Genomic DNA, 22,360 nt, shown 5'->3' with positions numbered 1-22,360 from the left:
ACCGGAAAATATTGCTGCCACTAACGCGACAAGCAATTCTTTAAATATGTCGCGTGTAAATTTGGTACTCGTCACCTCATACACGAATAGCCACGCTGTAAAAAATATACCAATTCCCAACAGCACCACAGTAAGGTGTGGGAAAACTGCTGGGTTGACAGGTGATACATATCTGGACATTGACTCAACGTCGAGCTGCAAACAGAAAAGAATAACACTTCAGAACACTAAGTACATAATTTTTCTAGTTGTGAACACATACCGATTTGACCGGATACCTAGCTTTTAAACGTTATTAATGCTTATAGCATACTTATAAACAGGGAAGAATAAAACTATACCATTGTTAATGTGATGTATGCTCTTCAAAAATGTAGTCTACTTTTAAATTACAATCCTCATAAGACACAAGACGTGGCTTTCTCGCATACTACGGCGTGGTTTGTACTAGGCAGATCCCATCGTTTGATTCGTGTCCTAAGATAATGGGTGACGAAGTTATCTCGGCGCAGTGAGGAACAACACGGCCGTATTTATGATACAAGCGGCCGTGGTAACAACAGGTCATGTTAGACTGTGGTAACAATCACAATTATCATCGTGTAGACCATAATGAAATATAATAAACAGAGTTTTTGGTGATTCACTTGGAATTTAGAAAGAATACATTAAGTTGTGATTTAAAAATATCAGCGATATATCGTTCTAAGTTTTGCGAAAATTGTGAACTCGGCGAAACAGTAAGTAGTACCGTCTCATTGTTAAGATATGAACTAATGATAATAGATATAGAATTTGGCATACGTGTCAATCAACTAAAATGAGTTGGGCTTTTTTTTACGCAGAGTAGATGCACCTCGATGTTAATGATCCCAAATACAATTAAAGTACAACGTAATTCACTATTTAATTGGGATGTTGATGATTCCATCGATTGCACTAAAGGAACGGCATAAAAATGCTATATTTGCTAATACTTCTCATCGTAAAAGGAAGAATTTTAGATTTAAATTATTTTTTCAAATCATATAATACGTTTACAATTCATCAACAGCCGAGGACCCGCGAACCAGAGATGATCATAGAAGCAAGCGAGAAAGTGCTGCGATCTATCGATGGACTGTTTTAGCATGTGGGCGAAAGATGTGTTGCCTGGATTCTGTACGTGATAGGGTAGTTGATTTGTAACGAAACGTGAAGTGTATTTTTTTTTTTAGTAATGTTTGTTATTGTCATAAAAATATTGAAGTGCTGTCGTCAATGCTGCCGTACTTCTATTTCGTGTCGTTAATTGCTTGACTTCGGAAGTTGGTAACTAGGTTCACATCTGACAGTTTGTCAAATAAACATTGGAAACTTATTGCTTATGGCTTGAATTTATTTCATAGAATCATATGGCTCGCATCTTTCATCACGATGAGAAGTCCGCCCGGTATATTAGTTCATGTCACTAAACTGATCAACCTTTCTGTGAAGTAACAAATTTTGGTAGGCGGCACCTGTCAATTGGAGTTTACGTAGGGTACGTGCATCGGCGGAATACAGTTTCTGTTTCTCTGTCTGAGATAGTGTACATCGCTGTAGTCATGTAACAATAGTGAAATTATTTGAAGACCACCAAGTGACCTACTTATCTACTTTCGGGTACGTAAGATTTGTGGTATATTCAGAATTTCAGGAACTGAAATGAACATAGGGTGATAGCGTACAGATGTTGAATACCGGGATGGTGTGTGGCGCGGATATCTCCATTTATGCGGGATGAGTGAAGAGGAGCTGCTGCAAAGAGCGGCGGAAGAGAGGGCCAGTATTGTGAGCCGTTACAAAAAGGGCCGAGAAAATGGAGCACAGATTGACCCCTGGGAGGATCCAGCCTTCGAAATTTATCATGTTACAGATCGACATGGATTTATACAGTGAGTACCTGAATATATTGATTTTTCACTATACCTTCTACTTAGTTAATAGCTTTCCACAAAATTATAGTTTCGTCATATACAAAAATATTCGGGTAGGATGCTGTTGGCAAAAAATTCCTTTTCTTTCTTGAAGGTTTGCCGTGTATTTGGTAAAAATAAGCAGTTTTTTAAATGTTGCCAAATACTGTATTTAATTGCTGACCTACACACTCTGCAAAATTTAGTGTAAACAATTTGGTGTTTATTTTTAATTTGACTGTTTATAAACTTATTTTAGAATTAACTGTTACTCCACTTTAACATAGAAATGGAAACCAAATTGAATGTGTGTCCACTGAACAATAACTTGCACAGAATATGTGCTGTAATTACATGTTTAACTATCAAATCCTCTAATGATATAGTGGGCCATACTCATCATTATGCAAGAACAGTTATTTAAAGGCTGCAAAGTAAAACATAAATGCCCCTTCCCTGGCCCTCCTCCTCCATCTCTTACTCTGCCATCCAGATTTTGGTTTCCCTCGGTTTCCTTACACTACTTTAGTCGAATGGTTCCTCTTAAAGGGCATGTCTGACATACTTTCTCCAAGTTTCTGCGCAGTCTATAGTGACCTCATTGTCAGTGGGATGTAAACATCCCAAGTCTTCCTTTCTTTCATACTACCTCTCTGTTTTGTAGTTACGTTTTATAATATTTGAGACAAAATTAACAGGTTCTATTCTGATCAAATAAGAATTGTACCATTACCCTGTCTGTTTAGTACAGTGTTTTGAGTGGTTTTGATTCCCTCTGGCACATTTTACATGCCAGTTTCAGTATAAATTTTTCTTTTACTAAAAGAACTATTTAGGCAATTACCACAACTAAATACTGTCATGCTTTAAAACTTATTTCTTCTGTTCTCTTGACAGCTGGCAACTATCTTCTTTTCTGTTTCAGTTTTCTTAACTTAATTTTTATTGGTTGAGTACCACAGTATAATGCAATGAGAAACTGTAAGAAGTGGCTCCTGACACATTTTGGCAATTTGTTTAAACACCTTTAGGTAAATACCATTAGCTTATGCTACCATTGCCAGTGCTAGTGCACTATGTCTAATGCATTGATATTGATAGAATAGAGAACTAAAACCTTCCTTATTTCATAGCACACAATTTGTTGCCACGTATGGTATGTATAGTGCCAATTAATTGCCATGCATCCCTTCTTTCCCAAGCTTTCTTTTGTGATCTTGACAAATCTTTGTACAATTATTCTATGAATTTCTTTACCAACCAGTGAAGTAAAATTGTTTAACAAACTGGACTCTGCCTACATTCTTTCTCATCCTTCTGTTTTTTTAGCAACTTACTTTATTAATATTTATAATCACATGTGCTGATTACTGTGATATGGTAAAGTAGGGCTACTTTGCTCATAGGAGGAAAACTTTTCTCCAACTCTGAAAAAGGATTCAATCCTACCTAGCACCTATTCTAATAAACATTTTGCAACAGATTTGATTCTGTCCAACAGTTGAGTTTCTGCTAGCTCATATGTTTGAGTTATTCTGCCTCCCACTGTCTTGGATATTGTCTGCTAGCAAAATCTGTACTACTATATTTTTGGGTTATTTTTGTCAAGAATAAGTGGTGTTTTGCTATCAGAAAAGTACTTAAAGAGAAGACAAATATAATTTATGTATGTGTAGTAATTGTTTATCGTCTAAAGCATACCCACAAACTTGTAATATACATGTTATTTTTCACTATGATGTAAAACAACCATGAAGCTTATTTCCTGGAAAGAATTGGGCAACTTTACACCACTGACAAAGTGGATCAAAGTAGCCACACATTATTTTAATTACTTTATTTAAGACCTGATTCAGCTTGGGATGATTCTTATTACATTGAAAATGTTGTTATAGTGTAGTAAAATTGTAAATGGGAGCTAGGACATAACCAGTTTGCAGTTCATAGCACTGAACATCTGAAAGAATGTGTAGAATCCATAAGAAATATCACTTCACTGAAATGTCATAAGAACTACTAGTAAACAACTTAAGAGGAGAAAGATCCAGACAGTGCTTGATTTTAGTGATGAAGACGTATTAGAGGAACAAATTCTTGATGAAAGTTAACACAAAGATTGGGAACCATACAAAAGATACCAAATTGAAGTTATTTGTGGTTTCTACAGTGAACAAAGAGAGGCTATCAAAACCACAGGAAAACTGATACAAATCAGCAAGAAAATTGTTGTGTTTGTGATTACACAGCATGAAAATAAGCATTACCCAGTTATTAAAGCTTTATTGCAGATGGTACACCCATTAATACTGTGATTCCATGTATTAATAACTGGAAATGGGCTGTAAATAAAGATGTACTTTTTCACAGAGGGGATTATACAGCTGAAAGTATAAAGCCCTCAAAACAGTGAAGCAAAAGATGCATTTTTCTCAGTGCCAAAGTTGGTCAATGGTGATGAATTTGTGCTAAATGTTTTTCTAGTGTAGTCACAGACATTTTGACACACCAGCATACCTAAGGAACAATTGGTCTTTAGTTTAATAACAAAATGACACTGAATTACTTTTTTAGATCTTAAATAAAAAAGTTGCATTATCATGATTTTGTCATCATTTTTGTCCCTTTAATACAGAAATGTACATAAGTGTTCATGTATGGTGACCTCTTAAGGTAATGCAATAAACTTTAAAGGGGGTAACATTGCCCCAAGCCATTACCCTGTCTTTAAATAATGTTGGAGCAAAGTAATCCGCTTGAGCAACTTCATTTTTCCAATTTTTTTAAACTTTATAAAATTTCAAAAATAATTTTTCAATGTCTTGTATGTTACTAAATAGGTTTTACCTTGTTTTCGAACAGACTATCCTCATTTTCAAAAGTCTTTCCACAAAACTACTATGCATGACATGATTTTGTTTGAAAAATAATCCAAAAGTGGCACAGAGTAACCCCACATTGCAGTTTGTTATTTAATAGGCTCTGATTCCCAATACCAGTTGAATTTTCACATTCCTTGAATCTGTATTTTAGATGTATACCATTCATTTATTTTCCATGTCAAATAACAATCGTGATTGGATGTGCAGAAGGAAGCAGTTAATAACTGATGTTTACTTTCCATTGGAATATCTTCCTATTATTATTATTATTAAATTGATTGACCACATTGGACCACTTGAGTCATTCCATGTTCACTTTCTCTTTGATGATTAGACTACTTGCTTCTTGCACTCAGCCCAGTACTTTGTCATTCGTTCTGAACACAATTTTCTTAACTTGTCTGAAATCTCTACTGGACTTCTGTCTGTCATTTCTGCTGAAAATTTATGATTCATAATGAGTGTGTTACTTTTGGTTCTGTTCTCTGCCTCAATAATCCTGAGTCTGACTGCTTCAAGATATTGCTGAATTTCTTTGACCCACTGTCCTCCTGTCTTCTTTCCAAGACTTCTCATCACTAGTTGTTTTAAAATCCTGTTGTCAGGCAATTGTAAGACATGAAAGAAATATGAAATTCTTTTGTTCTTCATTGTGCTGGTGGTTGGGTCAATCTCACAATAGACAGTTTCATTAGGGAGGATTCTCCAGACTCCATCAACCTGGTATCTTTTATTGATGCATGTTCTGATAATTCCTTGTTTCATTTTTAATTTGGAACAGAGTTTCACAAGCATAAGTTGCTTCTGGGAGAGTTACAGTTTTATAATGTTGGATCTTAGTGTCTATCGACAGGCATTTCTTATTATATGTTGACCGGGTTAGAAATTGTTCTTTTTTCATTTAATTGGTTCTATTTATCCATGTTGCTGTCTCACCCAAGTTGTGCAAAATAATTTCTCCAAGATATTTAAATTGTAGAACTATGTTAATTTCATGATCATTTATGAAGATTTGGTCTATGCAAAAAGGTTTCATGGGCATGATTTCAGTTTTCTCAAAGGATGTTTGTAATCCTGTTTTTGAAGCAATTTTCTGGAGACTTTTTATCTGAGCACAAACTTCTTCCATGTCAAGGGCTAAGAAAGCTAAATCATCAGCAAACCCAAGGCAGTTTGCTCATATTACTGGTTTTCCTCCAATTTTGATTTTACACGGATTTTCTTTTTGGCAGATTGTCATGATGTAATCGAGGGCCACATCAAAAAGCAAAGGGGACAATCCATCACCTTGTCTGAGTCCTATTTTCATTTTTAAAGCTTGTGACATTTCTCCTCTGAACTTGACCTTTGAATTTGTGTTAGTTAAAGTTAGCTGAATGAGTCTTACCAGTTTGGGATGGAGGCCATATGATATAAGGATTTTTAGAAGTGTGGGTCTATGATTCACTATCATATGCTTTTTTAAATCTATGGATGAGATGAATAACGTTTGTTTCTACACTTGCAATACTCCATTATTAATTTCAGGCTAAAATTTATCAAGATCCTCCTTGATATTCTCCAAGTTGTGGTTCCAGAATGTTTTTGATCCTATTGTAAATTATGCAGGAGAAAATTTTGTATGTGCAGTCCAGAAGGGTTATTCCTCTTGTCATTATCTGACCTGGTTCTGTCTCCTTTTTTAAATAATGGATGGATTATTCCTGAGGTCCAGTGCCCTGGAATTTTCTCTTTGATCCGCATTTCAATTAGATGTTGTTGGAGATTTAGAACCACAGCTTTTCCAGCATTCTTCCAGATTTCTGCGAATACGTGGTCTTCACAACATGCCTTGTAATTTTTTAGTTCTTGAATTGTGATTTCTACCTCATTGATAGTTAGAGTATCTATTAGGTCTGGTTGGTTAAAATAGATGCTTCAGTGTCTCTTGAAATGTTTCCAGTGGGTCATCACAATTTAAGTTTGATGAAAGACTGTGCAAGGATCTCTGTATTTTCCTGATTACTATGCATCAACTTTCCTGACATCTCTCAGCATCAATGTTGGGGAATCATACTTTTTAAGATATCTCCCAAAGATTTTGTAATAATCTCTTGACTGTTTCTTCTGGAAGTTCTCTTCTGTCTTTTCTACGGTATTTTTAAGATGTTTGCGTTTTGTCTATCTGATGATTTTATGGGTTGACTTTCTTTATTTAATTAGTTATAGATGTGATCCTTCAGACTTTTGGGCTTGATGCTTCATCCAAGCTTGGTGTCTTCTTTCTAATGCCTGGTCGCATTCTTCATTCCACCGCTCATGTTTCTTCCTGGGATTTATTGGAGCCCACTCTTCTGTTATGGATTTTAATTTTGGTTGATTCCTCTAGCGTATTATAGTTGATAGATCCTTCACCTGAATTCCTAGTGTATTCCTCGTGTTTTATTAAGATGGTTGGATCGAATTTTCTTCTACTTTTTTTCTTGGATATTTTCTTAACCATTGGTGTTATTTTATTTTGATGTGCACAACATAGTGGTCTGGTCCTGAGTCTTCACTCGTTAAAACTTGGACTTTGTAGATTTCATGATGGTGAAATTTATCCATGCGTACATGGTCCAGTTGCCATTCACCCTTTCAAAAATCAGGGTGTTTCCAGGTTTTTTAATTTGTGAGGTTTCATTTTTAAACATATTGATTTTGAGACCAGGTTATGTTTTCTACAAGTTTCAATTAACCTTTGACCATATACTACACTGAAGAGCCAAAGAAACTGGTACTCCTGCCTAATATCTTGTAGAGCCCCCACAAGCATGCAGGAGTGCTGCAACATGACATGGACTCCACTAATCTCTGAAGCAGTGTTAGAGGGATCTGACACCATGAATCCTGCAGGGCTGTCCATAAATCTGTAAGAGTACGAGGGGGTGGAGATCTCTTCTGAACAGTACGTAGCAAAATATCCCAGATAGGCTCAATAATGTCCACACATGGGGTGGCCAGTGGAAGTGTTTAAACTGAGAAGAGTGTTCCTGGAGCCACTCTGTAGCTATTCTGGAAGTGCGGGGTGTCACATTGTCCTGCTGGAATTTCCCAAATCCGTCAGAATGCACAGTAGACATGAGTGGGTGCAGGTGATCAGCAAGAACACTTACGTACGTGTCACCTGTCAGTTGTATCTAGACATATCAGGGATCCAGTATCGCTCCAACAGCATACACCGACACCATTACAGAGCTTTCACCAGCTTGAACAGTACCCTGCTGACATGCAGGGTCCATGGATTCATGAGCTTGTCTCCGTACCCGTACACATCCATCCACTCGATACAATTTGAAATGAGTCATCCGGCCAGGCAACATGTTTCCAGTCATCAGCAGTCCAATGTCAGGGTTTACAAGCCCAGGCAACGTGTAAAGCTTTGCGTCGTGCAGTCATCAAGGGTACAAGAGTGGGCCTTCGGCTCCGAAAGCCCATATCAGTGATTTTCTGTAGAATGGTTCACACACTGACACTTGTTGACGGCCCATCATTGAAATCCGCAGCAATTTGCGGAAGATTCCACTTCTGTCATGTTGAATGAGTCTCTGCAATCGTCATTGGTCCTGTTCTTCCTGGATCTTTTTCCAGCTACATTGATGTTGGAGAATTCATGTTTTACCAGATTCCTAATATTCACGGTACACGCGTGAAATGGTCATACAGGGAAATCCTCACTTCATCGCTACCTCAGAGATGCCGTTTCCCATCGCTCGTGCATCGACTATAACACCACTTTCAAACTTATTTAAATCTTGATAACCTGCCATTGCAGCAGCAGTAACCGATCTGACAACTGTGCCAGATACTTATTTCCTTATATTGGTGTTGCCAAATGCAGCGCTGTAATTCTGCCTGTTTACATATCTCTGTATTTGAATATGCATGCCTATACAGTTTCTTTGGCGCTTTTGTGTGTATTATCATATGTATCGTTTCGATATTGTCTTAATTTGTGTGTAATTATATTTGAGGGAGTATTGCCTAATCAGAATTTTTGTATTACCTATCCAAAAGAGTTTTATTTTACAGTCTATGAAACCAACAAAATACTTAGCTCATGCTTGAGCTATCCCTGCTCCCACTCAACCCCTTGCTTTGTCATATCTTTGCAAAGTTTTGAATTTACATTTAACTTATTTACTCACCCATCACGACTTATTCCAGTCTTGTGATTCATTTGTGTTTATCAACAGCAGTACTATCTGTGATGACAGCGACATTGATAAAAATGTTTTTCTACATTGATATGTAAGTTTTTCTGTTCGTACTCACATCTCTTTATTTGGTCTGGTACTCACATCTCTTTATTTGGTCTGGGCCACCTAGCAAGAATCCACCAATATTAATGATCACAGTATGTATTATAAGAGGCAACAGCTTGCTGCTGAACACACAATGGTCAACTGCTACTGCACAGTGTATACAACTGGGACTCAGAATCCCTTCCTTTTCCATCATCACCATCACTGAAATGCACATAATGTCATCACATTTTTGTATCCTTCAACCTTCAGTAGACTATGTTCTACACACACCTCTATCCATGGTCACATCCTATTTTGTGTTCCCCTTCTACACACTAGCCAGCTACTCTCTGCTACTCTATTGTCAGGCATTGAGTCCTGTACATTCATCTTGTTCCTATATATACATCAGGACTTTGCAAATCACACTCTGGTGCCTGGCAGTGGGTTCATCGCACCAACTTCACACTAGTTCTCCGTTATTCCACTCTCAGACAGCGTGTGGAAAAACTGAACACCCATATCTTTCTGTGCTAGCTCTGATTTTCCTTATTTTATTGTGGTGATCATTTCTCCCTGTGTAGGTTGGCGCCAACAAAATATTTTCACATTCGGAGAAGAAAGTTGGTAATTGAAATTTCATCAGAAGATACTGCTGCAACAAGAAAAGCCTTTGTTTCAATTATGTCCACCCCAAATCCTGTATCATGTCTGTGACATTCTGCCTCTGGTTACTCGATAATGCAAAATATGCTGCTCTTCTTTGGACTTTCTTGGTATACTCTGACAATCCTGTCTGGTAAGGATCCCACACTGTGCAGCAGTACTCCAAAAGAGGATGGACAAGAATAGTGTACGCAGTCTCTTTAGTAGATCTGTTGCATTTTCTAATTGTTCTACCAATAAATCAGTCTTCAGTTCGCCTTCCACACAGCATTTTGTTTGTGTTCTTTCCAGTTTAAGTTGTTCATAATTCTGCAATTTCTAGGCATTTAGTTGAATTTATCGCCTTTAGATTTGACTGATTTATCATGTAACAGAAGTTCAACAGATTCCTTTTAACAGTCACGTGGATGAGCTCACACTTCCCATTATCTAGGGTCAATTGCCAATTTTCACACCTTGCAGATAACGTTTCTAAACGGTTTTGCAATTCGTTTTTATCTTCTGATGACTTAACTAGATGATAAACGACAGTATTATCTGCATACAACCTAAGATGGCTGCTCAGATTGCCTCCTGAATTGTTTATGTAGATAAGGAACAGCAGAGGGCTTGTGTAACACTAGGCGCAGTCGTTAGCACACTATGCTACCCAAAGCTACTAAACATCAGTAGTGCTTATATGCTTTGCATCAGAAACAATTTCATTACCATCATCATGAGAACAAGTCTGAACTGCATTTGTTAATTTGTTGTTGTTGTTGTTGTCTCCGTCTGGAGACTGGTTTGATGCAGTCTCCATACTACTCTATCCTTGCAGGCCTCTTCGTCTCTGTGTAACTACAGCAGTGCACATCCTTCTGAATCTGCTGAATGTATTCATCTCCCTCTACAATTTTTATCTCCCACACTTCCCTCCAATACTAAATTGGTGATCTCTTGATGTCTGTGTCCTTTTGATCAAGTTGCACAACAAATTTTTTGTCTCCCAGTTCTATTATGTATGTCCTCGTTAATTATATTATCTACGCATCTAATCTTCAGCATTCTTCTGTAGCACCACATTTCTAAAGCTTCTGTTCTTTCTTTATCTAAGCTGTTTATCATCCGTGCTTCACTTCCATACATGGCTGTGCTCCAGACAGATATTTTCAGAAAAGACTTCCTAAAACGTACATCTTTATTCAGTGTTCACAAATTTCTCTTATTTTGCTGCCCAAATACCAAATAGCAACACTCATCTGTTGCTTTAAGTGTCTTGCTTTCTGATCGAATTCCTGTAGCGTCTCCCGATTTAATTCAACTACATGCCATTACCCTTGTTTTGCTTTTGTTGATGTTCATCGTATATCATTCTTTCAAAACAATGTCCATCCCATTCATCTGCTCTTCCAAGTTCTTTGCTGTCTCTGACAAAGTTACAGTGTCATTGGCAAATGTCAAAGTTTTTATTTCTTATCCTGAACTTTAATTGTTAATCCAAATTTTTCTTTGTTTTCCTTTACTGCTACCTGAATGTGCATATTGAATAAAATCAGGGATAGGCTATGGCCCTGTATTCCTCCCTTCTCAAAAACTGCTTCCATTTCATTCCCATTGTCTTTTATAATTGCTGTTTGGCTTCTGTACAAGTTGTAAATAGCCTTTCACCTCCTGTATTTTATCCTTGCTCCCTTCAGAATTTCAAAGAGAGCATTCCAATCTACATTGTCAAGAGCTTTCTGTAGTTTACGAATGCTATAAATGTAGGTTGACCTTTCTGTAATGTATCTTCTAATCCAGGGTGTTGTTTCAGCGTAGATCTTTCAGAGCTCTATCAAATGCTTCTTGCAGTATCGTATCACCCATCTCATCTTCATCTACACCCACTACCTTTCCTATAATATCGCCTTCAGGTTTATCTTCCTTATGTAGACCTTCCCTGTATAGACTCTCTATAGACTTCTTCCACCTTTTCTTCTTTGCTTGTAACTGGCTTATCATTTAAGCTCTTGACATTCATGCAGCTGTTTCTCTTCACATCAAAGGCCTCTTTAATTTTCCTGTAAGCGGTCTCTACCTTTCTCCTAGTGAAGTATGCTTTAAATCGTTACATTTTCTCTCTTAGCTATCCCTGCTTAGCCCTTTTGCACTACCTGTGAATTTAATTTTTTTTAGCAGTTGTATTCACTTTCATGTGCTTCACTTACTGCATTTTTATATTTTCTCCTTTCATCAGTTAAATTCAATATCTCTTGTGTTATCCAAGGATTTCTGCTAGGCCTTGTCTTTTTACCTATTTGATCCTCTGCTGCCTTCCCTATTTCATCTGTCAAAGCTACCTATGCATCTTCTTCTGTATTCCTTTCCTTTGGTATAGTCAACCATTGCCTAATACTCTCTCTGAACCTCTTTGCAACCTCTGGTTATTTCAACTTATCCAGATCCCATCCCCTTAATTTCCTACCTTTTTCCAATTTTTTCAGTTTTATTTTATAGTGTGTAACCAATAAATTGTGGTCAGAGTCTACATCTATTGCTGGAAATTTCTTACAATTTAAAATCTGGTTCCTAAATCGCTGTCTTGCCATTATATAATCAATCTGAAACCTTCCAGTGTCTTCAGGTCTCTTCCACGTATACAGCCTTCATTTATGATTCAGTGATGATCAGCCAGCCAGGTGGCCGAGTCGTTCTAGGCGCTTCAGTCTGGAACTGCACGACCGCTACGGTCGGAGGTTCGAATCCTGCCTCGTGCATGGATGTGTGTGATGTCCTTAGGTTAGTTAGGTTTAAGTAGTTCTCAGTTCTAGGGGACTGATGACCTCAGACGTTAAGTCCCATAGTGCTCAGAGCCATTTGCATCATTTGTCAGTGATGATCAAACTATGCACTGTGCATAATTCTATAAGGTTGTTTCCTCCTTCATTCCTTTGCCCAAGGCCCCCCTACGGGTCCGAGGGTTATAATAGGCCCGAGGTATTCCTGCCTGTCATAAGAGGTGACTAAAAGGAGTCTCACATGTTTCAGCCTTTGTTATGGTTCCCTGTAGGGCTTGACCTCCATTTTTCAAAATTTTTCTGAAGAACGAGCCAATTGGGGAAGGGCATCTTACATGGTGCATCATGTCCATCATGCGCTGAGACCTATCGCATCCTTCGTTGATGTGGATCTGTATTTCTGCTCATTCTACAACTGTTGGATGAGGTCACCCTCCTGGGTGTGTATTTTTCCATCAGCTGTGCAGTATCGTTTTCTATGCTAACGATAATAATGAACTTATTTGCTTGGTTGCACCTGATACCCTGCGTGGTAGCCAATTCGTTGTGGTGGGGCCGCCGTGTACCCTGTTGGTTGTAGCCCCCTGCCCACACAAGGATCACTCTGCTGATGCCTGCACAATTATCTCCCCATGTATGCCAAGGGGTAGGTGCCCATCCTCCCAGGTGGCCTTCGCTGCAGCTGGGTGGAGTCCGTGGGGAGGTTCCGTGGTCGGAGTGGGTGGCACCAGGGTGGATGACACGCAATGAAGCGTAGTATATCATCTCTTGCTGGTGGTTGAACACCAGCAGTCTCTAAGCTTTCACAGGCTCAATTCAAAGCCCAGAAGCACGACCCCAAATCGTTCCCCTCCCTGGCCAGTCCATGGGAGGAACATCAGGCTAAGGATGGCAGTGGCTCGTATTCGCCCTGGTACCTTGTATGTTCTAGAGCTGATGGTGACTCTTTCATGACAATGAAGCCTCAGTTTTTTTGTTGAGCATTTAGAGGACAAGTCTGGGGAGGTGGAGGGCTTGTCCAAAATGAGATCTGGGTTAGTCTTGATCAAAACAGCATCCTCTGCCCAGTCATGGGTGTTACTCGCTTGTGACGAACTGGGGGATGTTTCTGTAACCATCACGCCCCATAAGATCTTAAAATGGTCCAGGGTATCATATTCCACACGGACCTTCTTTTGCAGTCCGACAATGAGCTGCACGCCAATTTAGAACGGCGAGGAGTACATTTCGTTTAGCATGTCCACCGGGGTCCAAAGGATAATCAGGTTGCCACCTGTGCCTTCATCTTGGCCTTCAAGGTTGATACATTACCCGAGAAGGTCAAGGTGATGGTCTAATGCTGTGATGTGAAACCTTATACCCCTTCCACCAATGCGGTGCTTTAAATGTTGGAAGTTCGGTCATATGTCTTCCCATTGTACGTCCAGTGTCACATGTCGAGATTGCGGACGCCAATAACATCCCAATACTCCATGTGCCCCGCCTCCCATCCACGTCAACTGTGGAGAGCACCATTCGCCTTGCTCACCAAACTGCAGGATTCTCCCTGGACCGACTGACATACACTGAGGCTAAGAGGAAATTTAAACACCTACATCCTGTACGCATCACATCTTCTTATGCCGCCGCTACAACAGTTCTAACCCCAACAGCTCCGCCACCCCCAGTCACGTGTAATAGCCAGAAGGCTACACCAGCCCCCTTGATGGTGGGGGGCACTTCCCTCACTGTTGCTCCTGCACCACCTACTGCAGGAGCAACCCCCCCCCCAATCCCCCAACCATAGTGGACGTCAGTCCCCACTTCTAAGCCAGAGAAGCATAGCATACAACTTCTTTGGCGTCTCTCTGTAGAAAGGGGTCCCTTGGGTCACTCCCTTCCCAGGTTTCTGCTAGTGGGAAAGATGACACCTGCCAGTGGCTGAAGAGTCCAAAAGCAGCTGGTCGCAGGGCTTCACACTCATCCTCAATCCCGGAGACTGAATCAGTGAAGTCCTCCCAGCCAGAGAAACCCAAGGAACAGTGAGTGAATTCCAAAAAGGAGGTCCCCAAGACCAAGGGAATTGCAGTGGCACCCACACCACCACTACCCCCAAGCTCTGCGTCTGCAGATGAGGTGGAGATTCTGGTGTCCGCTGAGGACATAGATCTCACCGGTCCCTCGGGCAAAATGAATATAGACGGCTCAGGCAAAAAGTCAGTGGCAGCAGGTGACCCTGAGGCGTAAACTGACTCATTGAATGTTTCATGCCTTCCCAGTTTCACAATGACGTCATCCTCCAGTGGAATTGCGGTGGTTTTTTCCACCGCCTGGCTGAGCTACGGCAACTGTTAAGCCTTACACCATGCTTTCTGCATGGCCCTCCAGGAAACCTGGTTCCCCACAATGCGGACCCTTGCCCTCCGCAGCTATAAGGGATACTACAGGAACTGTAGCGACTGTAATCGAGTGTCAGGTAGAGTTTGCATTTATGTCCTAAACTCATTCTGTAGTGAAACTGTGCACCTTCAAATCCCTCTTAAAGCTGTGGCTGTCAGGATAAGGACAACGCAGGAAATAACCTCTTTGCAATGTACATCTTCCTCCAGATGGTGCAGTAACCCTGAATGTATTAACTGCACTGATTGATAAACTCCCTAAACCTTTCCTACTTTTGGGAGATTTTAACGCCCATAACTCCTTGTGGGGTGGCACCGTTCTTACCGGCCAAGGCAAAGAAGTCGAAACTTTACTGTCTCAGTTCGACCTCTGCCTCTTAAATATTGGGGCCTCCACACATTTCCGTGTTACTCGGCCATTGATTTATCAATTTGCAGCCCAGGATTTCTCCCATCTATCCACTGGAGAGCACACGACGACCTGTGTGGTAGTGACCACTTCCCCATCTTCCTGTCGCTGCCCCGGCATCAAACCCATGGACGCCTGCCCAGATGGGCTTTAAACAAGGCGGACTGGGAAACTTTCGCCTCTGCAATGACCATTGAATCTTCCTCACACAGTAACATCAATGTGATAGTTGAGCAGGTGGCTACAACAATCATTTCTGTGGCAGAAAACACAATCCCTCACTCTTTAGGGTGCCCCCAGGAAAGACAGTCCCTTGGTGGTCGCCGGAAGTCGCTGAAGCAATTACGGAGCGTTGGTGAGCTCTACAATGGCATAAGCAGCACCCTTCCCTGGAGCACCTCATAGCCTTTAAACGTGTCCGTGCTCACGTTTGCCAACTTATCAAATGACGGAAGTGGGAGTGTTGGGAGAAATATGTCTCGACTATTGGGTGCCATACGTCACCTTCTTAAATCTGGGCAAAGATCAAATGTGTTTTCGGGTACCAGACCCCAACAGGTGTACCCGGTGTTAACATAAATGACGTGTTATCTACCGACACAAATGTGATTGCTGAGCGCTTTGCTGAACACTATGCTCGAGCCTCTGTGTCGGAGAATTACCCCCAGCCTTTTCCACTCTCAGACGGCAGCTGGAAGGGAAAGTCCTCTTGTTTACTGCACGCCACAGTGAATCCTATAACGCCCCTTTCACAGAGTGGGATCTCCTCAGTGCCCTTGCACATTGCCCTGCCACAGCTCCTGGACCAGATCGGATCTACATTCAGATGATTATACATCTCTCATCTGACTACAAGCGACATCTCCTCATTATCTTCAACCGGATCTGGTGTGATGGTGTCTTTTCATCGCAATGGCAAGAGGGCACCATCATTCCGGTGCTCAAACCCAGTAAAAACCCACTTGATGTGGATAGCTATCGGCCCATCAGCCTCTCCAACATTCTTTCTAAGCTGCTGGAATCTATGGTGTGTTGGCTGTTGGGTTGGGTCCTGGAGTCATGTGGCCTACCAGCTCCAAGTCAGGGCGGCTTCCGCCAGGATCGCTCTACCACTGCTAATCTTGTGTCCCTAGAGTCTGACATCCGAACAGCTTTTTCCAGACGCCAACACCTGGTTGCCATCCTTTGTGATTTGCGAAAAGCGTATGACGTGACCTGGCGACATCATATCCTTTCCACATTATACGAGGGTGTCCGTAAAATAAGGTTCCCAGGTTGGTTTTTTTTGTTTTCTTTTCCCCCACAGTGTAAAACATGTTTATTTCATGAATGTGTATATTTTTGAAAAGTTCAGACTTCTACATATTTTTCTACATAGTCACCACTGAGGTCAATACATTTTTGCATGCAGTGTACGAGCTTTTGAATTCCCAAGTAAAAAAAAAATGTGCTGCCAAGCCACGCAGATACCCGAGAACTGCTTCTTCCAACTCTTCTGTCGCCGAAATGCATTCCACACAGGTGTTTCTTCATCTCAGGGAAGAGATTGTAGTCACTTGGGGTTAAGTCTGGTCTGTAGGGTGGGTGTTTGACAATACCCCATCCAAATTTTGCGATGAGCTCGTAGGCGGCTTTAGCGGTGTGCAGTTGAGCGTTATCCTGATGCAAATGCACCCCCTTGGACAGCATACCCCTCCTCTTGTATTGAATTGCACGGCACAATTTTTGCAGTGTCTCACAGTACCCATCAGTGTTGATTGTTGTACTGGTGGGCAAGAACTCACACAATAGTACCCCCTTGATGTCCCAAAACACTGTTGCCATCACTTTGCCGACTCTTTGCGTTTGTTTGAATTTTCGCGATCTCGGCGACTCTGGGTGCTTCAGCTTGTTTGGATTGTTCTTTGGTTTCGGGTGTGCGGTAGTGCACCCAAGTCTCATCTCCAATGACAGTGGAGTAGAGATATTCCTCTCCATGAGTTCCGTGATCTTGAAGAAGTTCTTGAGCCACTTCAACTCGTTGACGTTTGTGGTCTTCAGTCAACATTCTTGGCACCCACCTCGCGCAAACCTTAGTATACCCTAGAAGCTCTGACATCAGGGATCATTTTGGAGAGCTCACGAACCTTCACTCTTCAATCTGAGAGCACCGCTGCCTCCACTTTTGCGATTGTTTCATCAGAAACAGATGGCCGTCCGGAACACTCCTCATCATGGACGTCAGTAAGACCATTCTTAAACTCTCACACCATTTGCGCATGTGTTGTATGCTCATACACTTGTCTCCACAGATTTCGCATAGCTGGGAATGGATTTCTGTTGGTGCAATGTTTTTTGTAGACAGGAAACGGATCACCGAATGCAGTTCACACCCTGGCGGGCGAAGCGAGGGGGAGATCCATCACGTACGGCTGCCAAGCCAAGACTGAGCTCCACAGGGAGCATGCTAGGGAAGGGATTTGGAGTTGGGGAACCAAGGTACACTACAGAATCGTGAGATCCACTGTAACAGCACTTTTCAGGACTGTAGTGCCATGGGAACCTTATTTTACGGACAACCCTCGTACAAGTGGGGTCTCAGAGGCCCACTCCCGATTTTTATCCAGAATTTCCTGTCACTTCAGACTTTCCGTGTCCAAGTTGGTGCCTCCCATAGTTCCCTCCCCCATATCTAGGAGAATCGGGTCCCGCAGGGCTCTGTATTGAGTCTCTCTCTATTTTTTGTGGCCATTAATGGTCTAGCAGCAGCTGTCGGGCCATTGGTATCACCTTCTTTGTATGCAGATGACTTCTGCAGTTCATACCGCTTCACCAGTACTGGTGTTGCTGAGCGGCACCTTCAGGGAGCCATCCACAAGGCTCAGTCATGGGCTCTAGCCCACAGTTTCCAGTTTTTGGCCACAAAGTCGTGTGTGTCATGCACTTCTGTCTGCGTCGTCCGGAACCAGAACTTTACCTTAATGGTGATCCACTGACTGTAGCGGAGACGTATCGATTCTTAGGACTAGTTTTCAACACCCGATTGACTTGGCTTCCTCACCTTCGTCAGCTTAAGCGGAAGTGCTGGCAGCACCTCAATACCCTCCGCTGCACGAGCAACACCAACTAAGGTGTTGATCACTCTACGCTGCTGTAGCTCTACAGAGCCCTTGTTTGATCCCGGCATGACTATGGGAGTCTGGTTTATGGTTTGGCGGCACCCTCAGCATTGCATTTACTCGACCCAGTGCACCACTGTGGCATTCACCTAGCAGCAGGAGCTTTTAGGATGAGTCCGGTGACCAGCATCCTTGTGGAAGCCGGAGTGCCTCCGTTGCAGGTTAGGCACGTACGACTGCTGACCAGTTATGTAGCACACGTTCGTAGTCGTCTTGTGCATCCGAATCACTGTCTCCTTTTCCCATCCACAGTGGTTCATCTCCCGCATCGGCGGCCCAGGTCAGGGCTTCCAATTCCAGTTTGTGTCCAATCCCTTGTTTCTGAACAGGAGTCCTTGCTTTTACCACCTACACTTGAGGTCCATTCACGTACACCTCCATGGTGTACACCTAGGCCGCAGCTTTGCCTGGACCTTTCACATGGCCCTAAGGACTCAGTTAACCCCACAGCTCTCCGCTGCCACTTCCTCTCGATTCTTGACAAGTACCGAGGCCACGAAGTGGTTTACACTGATGGCTCGATGGCTGGTGCTCATGTCGGCTTCGCCTATGTCCATGGAGGACATATTGAAGAGAATTCCTTGCCCAATGGGTGCAATATTTTCACTCCCAAGCTGGTGGCTATATCGCATGCTGTTGAGCACATCCATTCATGCCCTGGGGAGGCGTTTCTTCTGTGTACTGACTCCTTGAGCAGCCTACGAGCTCTCGACCAGTGCTATCCTTGTCATCCTTTGATAGTGACCATCCAGGAGTCCATCTATGCCCTGGACAGTCCGGTCATTCAGTGGTGTTTGTCTGGACTCCAGGTCACGTCGGAATCCCAGACAACGAACTTGCCGATATACTGGCCAAACAGGCTACACGGAAGCCACTTATGGAGATCAGCTTCTCTGCAACTGACCTGTGTTCAGTACTACGCCAGAAGGTTTTGAGGCTTTGGGAGACGAAAGGCATAACCTCAACACGCACAACAAACTGCATGCCATTAAGGAGACTATGAATGTGTGGCAGTCCTCCATGCGGGCCTCTCGCAGGAACTCTGTGGTTCTCTCCCGGCTCCACATTGGCCATGACATACAGCTACCTCCTGCGCCGTGATGACACACCTCAGTGTCGGTGCAGCGCCCGGCTGACAGTGTCCCATATCTTGGTGAGCTGTCCTCCTTTGGCTGCCCTGCGACGGACTCTTCAGTTACTGGACTCTTTTTGCCAGTAATTTTAGCTGACAATGCCTCGTCGGCTAATTAGTTTTATGTTTTATATGCAATGGTGAGTTTTATCATTCTATATAAATTTTAGCGCATGTCCTTTGTCCCTTTGTGTTCTACACTCTAAAGCGTTTAGGGTGGATGTTTACTGTGTTACGGAGTGGCTGGCTTTTCTTTTTTATTCTGATGGTCGGCCAGCCCGGTCATTGTTTTTACCCCTTCTACCTGTTTCTTGCTTCTCTCTATGGGTTTCTTTTCTGGGTTTTGTCCATAGTAGTGTAAGTTGTCCTTTGTAGTTCTTGTGGTTCTTCCTTTCTCTTGTTCTTGTGCTGTATGTCTCCCTTTTTTTCTTCTTTTCATTATATAATTATTTTACTGGGAACCAACCAACCTACCTACCTACCTTTGCCCAAGTCCATATTCACCTATTATTTTTCCTTCTCTTCCTTTTCCTACTATCAAATTCCAATCCCTCATCACAGTTAAATTTTTGTCTCCTTTAACTAGCCAAATAACTTTTTATCTCATTGTACATTTCTTCGGTCTGTTAATCATTTGGAGAGCTAGTTGGCAAATAAATCTGTACCACTATGATAGGCATAGTCTTCATGTCTATCCTGGCTATGATAATGCATTCATTATGCTGTTCATAGTAGCTTGCCTGCATTCCTGTTTTCTTACTCATTCTTAAACCCATGCCTACGTTACCCATACTTATATAGGTTATGACCACCAGAGGGCTTATAACAGGGGTCACTTCTGTTGTGCTCAGTGACTGGCCGTCAGTTACTGTGAATTGTGATCATTCTGACAGGAAACTGTGAATCCAGTCACCCAGCTGAGATGATACCCATAGGCATGCAATTTGATTAGGAGCTGCTTGTGGGGAACAGTATGAAAAGCCTTCTGGAAATACAGAATCAATTTGAAATACCCTGTTGATAGCACTCATTATGTCATGAGGGTAAAGAGTTAGCTGTGTTGCACCAGAAAAATATTTTCTGAATCCACACTGACTGTGCCAATAAATTGGCATCAATGCCATGAGTCTGTGATTCAGAGAGGATTACTCCTATTTCCTTTCATGAGTATTAATGTGAACTGGTTAACTTTCCAAACTTTGGATACAAATCTATTGTTGAGGGAGCAGCTGTATACAATTGCTTAGTATGGAGCTATTAAATGGGCATACTCTGTAAGGAACCTAATTAGTAAACAATTTGGGTCAGAATAGTTGCCTTTAATTGATTTGTGTTGCTATGCTACACTGAGGATTCTACTGCTAAAGTACTCATGTCGGCAGCTGTTCTTGTTTCAGATTTTGGAGGTTGGAACACGTGAGGCAATACTGACCTTACGACTTATCTTGGAAGAAAGATTAAGAAAAGGCAAACCTACGTTTCTAGCATTTGTAGACTTAGAGAAAGCTTTTGACAATGTTGACTGGAATACTCTCTTTCAAATTCTGAAGGTGGCAGGGGTAAAATACAGGGAGCGAAAGGCTATTTACAATTTGTACAGAAACCAGATGGCAGTTATAAGAGTCGAGGGGCATGAAAGGGAAGCAGTGGTTGGGAAAGGAGTGAGACAGGGTTGTAGCCTCTCCCCGATGTTATTCAATCTGTATATTGAGCAAGCAGTAAAGGAAACAAAAGAAAAATTCGGAGTAGGTATTAAAATTCATGGAGAAGAAGTAAAAACTTTGAGGTTCGCCGATGACATTGTAATTCTGTCAGAGACAGCAAAGGACTTGGAAGAGCAGTTGAACGGAATGGACAGTGTCTTGAAAGGAGGATATAAGATGAACATCAACAAAAGCAAAACAAGGATAATGGAATGTGGTCGAATTAAGTCGGGTGATGCTGAGGGAATTAGATTAGGAAATGAGACACTTAAAGTAGTAAAGGAGTTTTGCTATTTAGGGAGTAAAATAACCGATGATGGTCGAAGTAGAGAGGATATAAAATGTAGACTGGCAATGGCAAGGAAAGCGTTTCTGAAGAAGAGAAATTTGTTAACATCGAGTATAGATTTAGGTGTCAGGAAGTCGTTTCTGAAAGTATTTGTATGGAGTGTAGCCATGTATGGAAGTGAGACATGGACGATAACTAGTTTGGACAAGAAGAGAATAGAAGCTTTCGAAATGTGGTGCTACAGAAGAATGCTGAAGATAAGATGGGTAGATCACGTAACTAATGAGGAGGTATTGAATAGGATTGGGGAGAAGAGAAGTTTGTGGCACAACTTGACTAGAAGAAGGGATCGGTTGGTAGGACATGTTTTGAGGCATCAAGGGATCACAAATTTAGCATTGGAGGGCAGCGTGGAGGGTAAAAATCGTAGAGGGAGACCAAGAGATGAATACACTAAGCAGATTCAGAAGGATGTAGGTTGCAGTAGGTACTGGGAGATGAAGAAGCTTGCACAGGATAGAGTAGCATGGAGAGCTGCATCAAACCAGTCTCAGGACTGAAGACCACAACAACAACAACAACAACAACACTTTGCCTTTGGTGGAAAAACTATGGAAAACCATATTTAGTAACTGCTTTGTAGTGGCATTGCCATCAGTAACATTATCATTGCTGTCCTGCAATGAGGATATCTTGTCACTAGTATATTTTACATATGACCAGAATCTCTTTGAATTTTCTGCCAGATTTTGAGACAGGGTTTCATTGTGGAAACTGTTGACAGTCTC

The 22,360-nt window shown here is 41.7% G+C and overlaps 1 protein-coding gene across 2 annotated transcripts in view; it reads left to right on the top strand.

The window, feature by feature from the left end:
* Positions 1-1,135: 1,135 nt before the first annotated feature.
* Positions 1,136-22,360, top strand: part of LOC126255935 (USP6 N-terminal-like protein) — a 158,794-nt gene continuing 137,569 nt past the window's right edge. For both annotated transcript variants that reach the window (XM_049955441.1, XM_049955442.1), the window contains exon 1: positions 1,136-1,916. In XM_049955441.1, the coding sequence (XP_049811398.1) occupies positions 1,762-1,916 (155 nt within the window). In that variant the 5' untranslated portion in view covers positions 1,136-1,761. The remainder of the gene's footprint in view (positions 1,917-22,360) is intronic.

Source organism: Schistocerca nitens, chromosome 1 (assembly GCF_023898315.1).
Source record: "Schistocerca nitens isolate TAMUIC-IGC-003100 chromosome 1, iqSchNite1.1, whole genome shotgun sequence".
Lineage (NCBI taxonomy): Eukaryota > Metazoa > Arthropoda > Insecta > Orthoptera > Acrididae > Schistocerca > Schistocerca nitens.
Note: the sequence above shows the minus strand (reverse complement) of the source record. Positions and strands in the feature narration are given on the sequence as shown.